At 40.5% G+C, this 11,195-nt stretch overlaps 1 protein-coding gene across 1 annotated transcript; it reads right to left on the reverse strand.

Moving 5' to 3' along the window:
• Positions 1 to 1,262: 1,262 nt before the first annotated feature.
• LOC121318046 (cysteine and glycine-rich protein 2) lies at positions 1,263 to 10,794 on the reverse strand. Its single transcript, XM_041254273.1, has 6 exons — positions 10,693 to 10,794; positions 7,522 to 7,640; positions 5,227 to 5,395; positions 4,557 to 4,686; positions 3,481 to 3,574; positions 1,263 to 1,580 (listed from the first exon to the last, which is right to left on the reverse strand). Exons 2-6 carry the CDS (start codon positions 7,631 to 7,633, stop codon positions 1,504 to 1,506), a joined length of 582 nt encoding a protein of 193 aa, XP_041110207.1. The 5' UTR covers positions 7,634 to 7,640; positions 10,693 to 10,794; the 3' UTR covers positions 1,263 to 1,503.
• Positions 10,795 to 11,195: the final 401 nt, after the last annotated feature.

Here is an 11,195-nt window from a genome sequence, read left to right on the forward strand (position 1 = left end):
GGTTCCATGTTCCACCGACCGTTCCACCTCAGGTTTGTTCTTCCAGAACATTGCTAGCATCAGGACATGGAAAACATGCAGCACATTTGCATTTTGTGCATCTTAAAGAACTGGAATTCCAGACAGCATTTGCTTTAGAAGGCAAATGGGCACATAAAGTTGACTGTCAGCAAGAATAAAAATTCAGATCAGGCCTGGTTTGAAAAATTGCACTTTTTGAAAATAATCATGTGATGTCTGGCTACACATTCTTGCTTTTGTATTGTACTTGGCTAGGATCTACAGGAAAAATGCATTGACCTGAGATTTGTTAGAACAGGGCCCACAGACAAACCTGCCGCCTTACCCGCGAAAGGCATTTTAAACTCTTGGCTCAGTTATACAGTTTTTGTTGGACAGGTTGTCTAGCCAAAAAAAATGCCTTATGAACACATTACTATTACTCCTACCAGCGATCAGGACTGTTTGTGGTTCACTTTTCACAAAACCTTTAGGAGAACACGCCCCCACACATGGCTTGATCCAGGAGTCATGAGCAAGAGGAACGCTCTTCACATTTCACTTACTGCTTTCATTTTGATTTTCTTTGCTTGCAATCAATCCAAGTGTTTATGACTGCAATTAGACAAATACAGCATGTTCTGACAAGACCGTCTGCTTGTCCAATGAGAGGCACAGCCCACCTCAATTACACAACTGAATATTTCCATGTAACACTTCACTTAAAGAACTGCAATTATGAACACTAATTTTAACAGTAAGCAAACCAACAATGTCCTTAATCCTATTGCACAAGCCCTAAATGAGTGCTCACATGAATATTAAAGCAATACCGTACATTTGTCCAGTACAAGTTTTGTAATGGAGCAATAATGCAATTACAACAGCACTGTACAAGTTAAAAAAATTAAGAGCATAGTGTTTAATAGGACTCAGATTTCAACTTGTAAGAATTGACAGCTGTTGTAAACTGTACTTTTCCCAGAGGTGAAATTTGAGAAAGGATGCAGCAGCCCTGTGTTTTCGGCTTTTAAAACTACCGAAATATAATTTGCTCGCTCTCAAACATGCAGACAAGTGTTTAATAGAAAGGTGTTTTATCAGATACTTCACTGTTTGTGTGATTTTCCAATAGTCTCCAAATTGACAAGAGAATAGTCTTACGAGTAGAAAGATGGAGTTAGGTCTTCAGATCAGATATTCCAGGAAGGCCTAGAGTCCTGAAAACAAACCAACATGACAGAGGACCAAAGACCAAACAGTTTTTGAAAATGTATACAATTTTATTTATTTCATTTATTACGGTACAATGGAAAATAAGATGCCAACAGCCATTTCATGTTCACCTGTGTAAAAGGCAGATACTCTGAGGAAGCAAACATCTGTTAGCAACAACGTAACAAAATGGCACAAATGTTTTCATAGCAGAATTTGAAGAACATACAGAGCTGCTATTTTCATCTCTGCTACGCGTGTTCCAAGAGAGCAGGGTTTGTAGCTCCCTCACTGGCTGTGGATGAGGGCTCCGGCACCCTGGCCATATCCAAATCCTTTGGGGCCGAAATTCTTAGCGTAACAAGCTGCAAAGAGATTTTGCACTTTGACAGTCACCACAAATTGCAAAAAGATTATTGAACCTTCAATGAGTAACTATTTTTGAATCTGTAAAACGATAGAAACCCTCCACTTCTCCCGAGCACTCAGCGTTTATCACTGTGTAATGTAACACACCCTAAAAACAGTAATGTAGCGCCAACACCTTAAGGAAGAGGAACAAAGAACACATTCTCAAAATCCTAGATTGTTTCAGGCTATCAAGTCTGCTACTACCCAAAAAATAAATAAACACAAACAGCTCAAAAACCACCAATATATCTTTAAACTAATATCAGGCAAAATGTAAAATATCCTGTTTTAAAAAAAAAGACAACCTGCTTGCACCATACAGATCTCATGGTCAAGCAATTTTTGTACCAAAACATCTCCCACCCTTCACCCAGTATTTAAAGATAATCAAGTGCTACTGTTTGTTTTGGGCAACTATATCTGTTTAGAGAACAGGCACTGCTTCTAGGTTTCCTACACATTGTAGGTAATCTTCAGTTTTCTTTTTGGAAAACGTGGCAGAACAGAAATCAGAAACAGCTCCACTTGCTTCTCCTTACCAGCTGTGGCTGATGTAAATAACTGAAGGCAAGACTATTACATTCACTATAGCAAATCTGATAAATCCTTAGGTAGCTGGCCCTGGTAGAGAAAATATATGGGAAGTTGGAGAAATAAGGCAAGATACCATATTCAAGCCTTGCCTTGTGGTTCATTAGACGGAAGGCACCTTCCACAGGACAGACACACCATCTAGAGCAGGGCTTCTCAAAACACGGTCCTGGGGAACCCGTGGCTGCTGGTTTTCGTTCCAACCGAGCTCTGAATTACTTAACTATAATCTTAAATCCGAACTGATAACTTACTTTAGACCTTTTTACTTGTTTTCAGCTCTTGAACAGTTGCATATTTCAAGTTAACTATAACACTTGATAAGCAACTTGAACTGTGTGCAACTGTTTAAGAGCTGAACACAAGTAAAAAGGTCTCATTAAGCAAATTCTCACTTCAATTAAGGGTCTAGTGAAGTAATTGAGAGCTCGGTTGGAACGAAAACCAGCAGCCACAGGGGGAACCTAAGATAGAGTTTGAGAAGCCCTGATCTAGAGTATTGTTAATGCATATGCTTTTCTAAATAAAGCTGTGTGTTCAAATAACACGATCCAACAAAGTAAATGTCTACCAGTACAGAATGAAATATCCTTACAGCATCTTGTGGTTACACTGCCTTCTGTAGGTCTACTAGACTGTATTAAAATTACACTGAAGTTAGGGATCACTCTTATATGCATATCTTAAAACTGAAACCTTGTTATGCTCAAAGTTACCAAAAGAGAAAAAAGGCAGCTCAAAAAGACTAAACTATATATTTTTTTTAATTTAGTAGGTCGCCGGTTATTTTTATTAATTATTTTCTCCCAATTTAGGAGATCCAATTATGATTAAAGCTCGGCTCACCACTACCACCACTGCGCCGACTCGGGAGCGGTGAAGATGAGACATGCTGTCCTCAACAGCATGTGCAGTCAGCCGACCACTTCTTTTCACTTTGCAGACTCACCATGCAGCCACCGGAGAGCTACAGCGTTGGAGAACAACGCAGCTCTGGGCAGCTTACAGGCAAGCCTGCAGGTGCACGGCCAGACTACAGGGGTCGCTGGTGCGTGGTGAGCCGAGGATACCCTGGCCAACATAAACCCCCACCCCCCCCCACGAGGCACGCGACCAAATGTGCGCCCCCTGGTGTATTACTGTTTTGTCGATACAGAACAGAGTATGTGAAATATCTTTCACCGAATGCCGAGCTCACTTTAACAGTATGTGTCCCAGGAGGTTTTCAATACAGTATTATAAAGCTGTTAAGAGAAAGCTCACCCTTGCAGTAGATCTCTCCCTCCTTCTCAGTCTGGGTGGTGGACTCCAAACTCTTTCCACACTTAGCACATCTGAAGCAGTTCTTGTGCCAGGGCTGAAGGAAGGAGTCAGACACTGTAAATAGCTGCTGAGATTTAAATCTGCATGCTAGCAACAGCTCAGCAGAAGTACTAAAGAATGTTACTGGTATATGTTATAATGACCATCTAATACAACTACTACAGCAATACAACAACTACTAAAGCTAAATCTTTTGTAGTCATTTTTGTATTACTTTAGTATAAATACATGTTAATTTGGATTCATATGTTGTTTTTTTCTGACTATGTGAACGAAAAGACACACATTTGCCCATTTTCCCCCATTGGAAATAGTGATATTTTGAAATATCACTGTCCTGGTCACAAAAGCAAAGTCTGTGGGGAATAATAGCCATTTTCTATACTTTTGAGGCATAAGCAATTAGGAAATAACACTTACTACCCAGGAACAAAAAAAAATATAATTTACACGGTGCTATTCAAGTTAATAAAATACTCCATCTTCAGAGTCATGTTCCCAAATTAGATGAATTGGCGATTCCACACAGTGACTATCACAGGACAGCTGAGCTACTCAAGGCAATATCTAGAAAAATGACTGATTCTAATCTGATGAAATGTTGAATGCCTGTTTGTTAGGAGACTTGATTAACTACTTCACAGCACTCTACTGGCCTCATTGTGCTGACCGGGCACCTCTGTGGAGTTGTATTCGATCCTGCCTGGAGGGCTTTCCTACTAGTGAAGCAGCAACACTGGAAAACATTTCACAGATTGACTTAATTTGCACAGCTGCCTTGTTGCCAAGAAGCACACAGTTTATCTGCTTTGGTCATCTGTGAACCAAATAATGGCTTTTGCAAGAAATACCCCAAGAGGAACCAAAACCGTGCTACTCATTTGTCATTTAACTAGTTAAAGTTTGTTTTTGTACATTCCCTTAGGCTTCAGGGAGTGTGTATATATTATATGGCTCAAGACAGGAAAGTGTTCCCATTTAGGATGGCCATTGCAACCTTGCAGTTAACCTCTCACCTTTCCTGCCCCAACTATCTTCTCAGCAGCATACACAGAATCTCCACACCTGGGGCACTTCTCAGCCCCACCGAACTTCTGGGCAAACTTGGAAGTGTTGGGGTTTGTGGTCGGCTTGTGACTCTGCGCTCTGCTCCCAGACAGAGGGGGAAAGAATTGCCAGTTAGAAATTCAAAAGTTTAACAAAATGACAGAAACATTGCTAGTTAACCTTGTCTCAAATTGTGCTGCGGTTTTATGCTTGGGTTACGAAACGCTTAATGAAGCTGCAAATCCTTCGCTTGGAGTGGTGGCTGAAAGGTTTATATTGTACTGTAGCAGATTTATAGCCAACAGAATTGGTTCCAAGGAAGTTTGTTCATAACTTCAATAAAGCAGAAAGCTAGCCATCCTACACTAGAGCAATCGTTCCCACTTCCTCAATTCAAAAGGAGCACTGTCATTTTATAAGCATTTCCCCAAACTTCAATATCTTACAGGTTTTAAAATCAACTAGATACAGGTGGCTTTTGAAGAATTAATTACAACTCACATCAACACTGATTTCACCTTTATCCCCCCCCCACCCCCCAGATTAAAATATCCTGGCTAGAGAATACAAAGCTACCCAAAAGCAGCATCAATGCATGCTACTGATCAAGGCCTGTATCCACTGGATGACGGCACTTACCCCTCATGTTTGATGCCCAGTCTCTCTCCTTTGTCCATGTTGAGGGTTCCTGCTCCCTGGCCGTAGCCATAGCCCTTTGGCCCGTACTTCTTCCCGTAGCAGGACTTGCAGTAAATCTCATCATCGTGAATGGCCAAAGTAGTGCTGTCTAGGCATTTGCGACAGACCACTGCAATATAAAGTAACAGTTAAGACCTACTTGAAAGCTCCTTTCTTCAATATGTCCAGGTGCAACATGAATAATGATCCACTTCTGAGGAACCAAGGGTCTCCCCTTCCAGTTCACAACCATTATCAGTGAATGTAGCCCCTGCTCCAGCATGTCTAATCTGAAGCTGGCATTTCCAGAAGGGTTGCACCTAGACAGAGCTAAAACCACAGGAAAGAACATGAACATTACTACACTGGCCCGTCAGAGCACAGCTGTGGACAGAAGTGCCCTATTACCTAGTCTACACACACAGTTTTACTACAAGTTAGTTTAAAGAAGGAAGTATGATGGTGTATAGAACACAGAACCCACCAGAGTGTGTGTACTGTTTATATGTGTGCGTGTTTCAGACAGGTCTCAACTACTACTCTTGCTTTACTTGTTCAAGCAGGGCACATGTTAGCTCAGAAGAGGTCACAGAGAGGGTGTTGCTAGGAGACTGTCCCCACATGAATCCATTGTTTGGATCCTCCTGACTAGTTTGTTTACTCAGTCACGTGCTGCAACATCATTCCCTGAAGGTTCAAGAGTTCAGCCTGGAAGGAATTGTGGGAAATCAAAAAACATGCCCAACTCCAAAAGGTAAACCTCCTGCAACAACAAGTCACCCTCTTGATGGCACACTGGGCCAACGCACAAGCTTTACAACCAGGGGCCGCCTTGGGTCAAAAGTGACCTTGTTGTGTCACTGCTACCCAGGGCAGTGAAGTGAGCTGCATACAGCAAGAAAGCACATGAAGAACTGCATCTACACACACACTTTCTTTACGCTTCTCTTTATGCCTACAGGGACAAAGCAGCTTCTGTAACATTCTGCCCTGTAAAACACACTTATTTTCCAGTGTCCAGGCTAAATCCAAAGCATGCTTGTTGCATTACAGTGCAGCCCCGACAGTTACAATGCATTACAGTCAAGGTTGTCAGAGGTTCTTTGCTATCCTGTTTAAAAGAGAATGAATTATCCACACACTGTAAAACCTCAACATGACCAATCTTAAATGAACAATGAAGTAGGGCTCCTCCCAAAAACATTTAAAACTTATCGGTTTGCTTGCACTACTAATATTGTGGTCAATTGATAAATACAACGCTTAGCCAGCTTTATGCCATACACAACACCACCACAAGCCTGCCAACTATTAATGAATACAATATTGTGTGTGTATATTATATATATCCCTATTTCTCTCTATATAAAAAACACACTTAACAGGCAAATATCATTTTCAACAGACCAGAGAGAGAAAATGCAAAGAATTATACACCTCACTACCCTGTTATTCTCTACTAATTAAGAACTACAAACAAGTTAGTACTGGTACCAGCTGCATACAGGCAAGTACTGGTCAGATTCTTGCTTTAAAACATTGGAGACCAAAACAAACTTAACAAATACCACTACTTACAAATGGCCCCTATTCCAAACCTAAAGATCCTCTGGTGCCCTTTGCAACAGACAGCAGAAAACTAGCTATTCTCAGTTTACACCTGTACTGAACTGTGGGGGTCCTTCCATATACATCAAGGTGCTCTGATTATGCTTACCCAAATCACAAATCAGCCTGGCAGTTTTAATGAGTTTTGCCTGTATAAGCAGTTCTGATTGACGCAAGATATCCATTGCAAACATGAAACAAGATACAAAGTCAAACCTCAAGGAACCATCTTAAAAGTGCACGGAATAGAGGCAGTAAGCAGTCTATTATCAGACAACAGTGACTGGGATACAGTGGCGGTGCCTGTCCTCCGCAAGTCCCAACTGAATTACAGGTATCTACAGAAACCTGGCACAGTCAGTCTTTACCACAAGAAACTGATACATCAGAGCCTGGGGATAGAAGGCACGAGCCAATATTTTTGTCCACTTTAAAAGGCACATTTCCATGTACATATGGTGGATGTAGGTGGTGCAATCTATGTTTTCATTTCAGATAGCTCCAATTTAGCTATTACAGCTGCAGTACTTCTGATCTTTTATTCATAAAAAAGCGTCAATCACATTCCACAATGGCTCCTGGTAAAACCTTTAGTTTTTGGTGCATGACATCTTTGTCTTCATTGGTTTAGTCATAATGGGTACTTACTGCACAGGAAACAGCACTTGTGAAAGCTCTTCCCATCGCACTGCACCTCCTCAGCATGGTACACGTTCTGCTTGCAGGCAGTGCATTTGTTACCACCTCCCCAGACAGACATATTGACACTAACAAAAACAAACAGGTGTTAACAATTAACCATATAAAAAACTAACAAACATGCAGCTCCAACAGGAAGTGGAGGCAATGCAGGTCTTCCCTACAGCCACAAGGTGTAGCGAAGAACACCTCTACCCATAGTGCACTTGCACCCAAAAAACACTGGGAGCAAAGGATCTGAACTGGTTACTCAAAAAAAAAAAAAAAAAAAAAAACCACATTTCCTTGATTCTGATGTTTAAAGTGGCTTCAGTCCTGCACCTTCTCCTGCATGCCCTTCAGTCGTGTGGAAGAGAGGCGCAATGAGGGCTGGAGGTCAGAGATGGAATTGCAGCTTTGCTTAATACCATAGAGCAGCAGCATACCAAGGCTCTTGTTCAATAAACACAACATTGAGGCAGGCCACAGTTAAAGGCAAAGGTGTGAAACTGACCCAATATGGCTATTCCACACAATCAACAGGATTACTTAAGTTTGTCTGGCTTTAATTTCATTTTCTACAAATGAGTAAAAGGTGACCAACTTCTCAATTTAAAATCTGCCACAAATGGGTTTTACTTGCTGTTTGAAATTTTTGAAGGGGATATGAAACAATTTAGTCTTGTGTGTATTCCCCATCAATACTTCTGGTTTGTTAATCAGACAATTTACCAATTTGGGTCTTCAACTTTCTCCTCAAAAAAAAAAAAGCTTGCAGTTGTACAGTTGCCAGCAATGCCAAGTCTATTTGAAAATGAACTTCATTTCAGGACAGCAGTGCATTATACAACTGGTGCAGCAGACTGCTGCAGATTATTAGTGGAAACACGTTAATGAATCCGTTTAAAAGCCAATCCTCTGAACCTGGGCCACGCTGAGCCAGCCCTGCAAGGTGTATACTGGAACTGCAAGTTATGCTCAATCGCCTGTAAGCATGTGAAGTCTGCTGTATAATTAACCTTCTTAACTGCATATCAAGATAAGACACTCCTGAACTTACACCAGACACACACTAGATAGTGACTTTACCACACTGCCCTTGCCAAGACCATTAGACTGTTCGGGCTGGCACTAGGCAGAACTGGCCAAATTTAAAATAAAGATATATTACATACACACACCACACAATGCTCCACAGAGTTTTTCACCACATCCCAGACATGCATGGCAGATGACTCGAGGGATAAAGGCTGCATTGACACACAGCAACACGTTCCTCAGATGCAACGTTTGCCTCCATGCAATCTAGTTGGTCTCATTAAATATTTCACTGCAATCAAATACAATTAACCTGTTATGGATCAAATGATTCAATATGGGGGGGGGGAAACAAAAAACAACCAAAAAAAACAAAAACCAAGTGTCATCTATACTTTGTTAAATCCACCCATGTAAAGTGTGTGTTTCTTCCACGTCTCTGGTATAAAAAAGCGAATCATTAGCCTTTCCCAGGAAGATGACTCAATGGCCATTTCCTTGTATTTAAACAATACTGTTCTGATTATAGCTGGGAATAGGATGGGTGGCAATCTGTGGGAATGGGATCACTGACAATACACAGGAAGTCAACTGTAAAACTCCAGGTATCCACATTTCTACACAGGTCTATTTATTTTTTCTACAGGAACCATGTGTTGCAACTCTTGATTGAAGTTACATAAAGTCAACTATGGATTTGTCCTTCTAAAGTTGAAGCACAAAGTATTTTACACACCCATACAAACATCATGCAACCCAAGACCCTGAGGTAAAGGCTTTGACAGCCAAAATACTGATAATAAAAATACCTTCACTGTGCTGAAGTCTGGCAGCATGTTTCTGCTGTACATATTTTCTGGTTTAAGATGGATGTTTCTAACATTATACTTTCCTCAATGCCAAACATCACATAACCCTCTATCTCTACAAGCAATTCTACATTGTGACAGAGACAGTGTCCAATGTTCCATTAGCGTTGCACTGCCTCATTTATATACATTATTTATACAGATAATGGAGAATTACATATACTGTAGTACAAACTAGTGTTGCCAAAACAGAACACTAAGTATTTGTTTCAAAGAGAGTATGTATGTAATATATATATATATATATATATATATATATATATATATATATATATATATATATATATATATATATATATATATATATATATATATAATCCATCTGCTGCATTTCTCTCACACCCTGAGCTCTGCAGAGATAAACCACAACTGGATTTATTAGAGCAATTTACAGTACTCTGTGGAAATATATCAGGATTGTAAAACCAACAGCTGCGGGAAATAAGAATGAATAGCACTGGCTGGACAGAATCTATCCACGCTGTATGCAAATGTCCACTACCGCCGAGGCCATATCCGAGTCAATTAAGCACGGTATTGTGAATGCGAAGGCACTTACTCTATCACATTCACTAGTGTTGTACGCATAGCTTCCAACCAGCCGATAACGTGAACCGAATATAGGTTGTGGGTGTATTCGTGGGAATGTGACTTATACAATACTGGGGGTGGCTGCGTCAGCACTTTAACGTCAAAATGTCGTACTAAACAAACTGAATAAAGAAAGGGTGCACGGTACACTTAACTCAAACAGACCACATTTGCTATCATCAACCTTTAATACGTCATTAAAAGAAAATACAGACGTGTGTGTTTGAGTGTGCGAGTAAAGTGTGCATACTGAGAAATGGACGTGTCCTTCTCTCAACAAGAGTCATAATTACGAGTTACTCTACTTGTTCAAACGCAGGTGTGTTATTCAAGTACCAGTTTACCACCATATACTGAATTATAATGTTCCCGAGATTTAACTAAATAATCCAGCGTTCCTCCGCGAATCAACAACCTTAAAAAAAATCTAATTACTTTACGCGTACGTGTTTGCAAATTATGTGTCGTTTAATACACTTCAATAAAACGTACACTCTGCTTACATAGTGGGATCATTTATTTTATCTGTTGTGTAAATTCAAAATCGAGCAACACACGTTATGATACGAGTACTGCCACATACTATATCATTTTATCAAATTCTACAGCGTCAATCCCAGATAACAAGCAAAATAATACTCACCTTCTACGTTAACCAAGCAAGTGCTCACCACCCCAGCGCTTCACATTCTGCGCTTCGCCCGCAAACTCTCAGGAATTCGGCATTTCATAGTTGCTCGATGGAGGGGCGTGGTTAGGGGCGTGGTTAGGGGCGTAGTGGGGAGTCAGAGCTGCAATCTGGGGTGTGTAGCAGTGATGTAATGGGTTCGTAACCTACTTAATACACGTCATTATATTCATAAATAAATGCATATCAATATTCACCGATTTTTGTATTTTTTTTTTTTTTTAAATCAAAACAGGAAAACAATTAATTACTTCTAATACGTTATAAACGCCAAGATAACAAGCCTCTGTTTCCTGTTTAACTCATACTAGCTCCAGTCGCATGGACGCGTCGAGGGCCTGGCGCGAATGCTAGTCTTAACTAGTCCACTTCATTTATTTACTGCAGTGCGAAAGTTGAGTACCATGTTAAATTTGACGATTTTAACCCTAACCACCATTACCTCCGTATTTGTAACC

The sequence above is a fragment of the Polyodon spathula genome, chromosome 7 (genome assembly GCF_017654505.1).
Source record: "Polyodon spathula isolate WHYD16114869_AA chromosome 7, ASM1765450v1, whole genome shotgun sequence".
Taxonomy (NCBI): Eukaryota; Metazoa; Chordata; class Actinopteri; order Acipenseriformes; family Polyodontidae; genus Polyodon; species Polyodon spathula.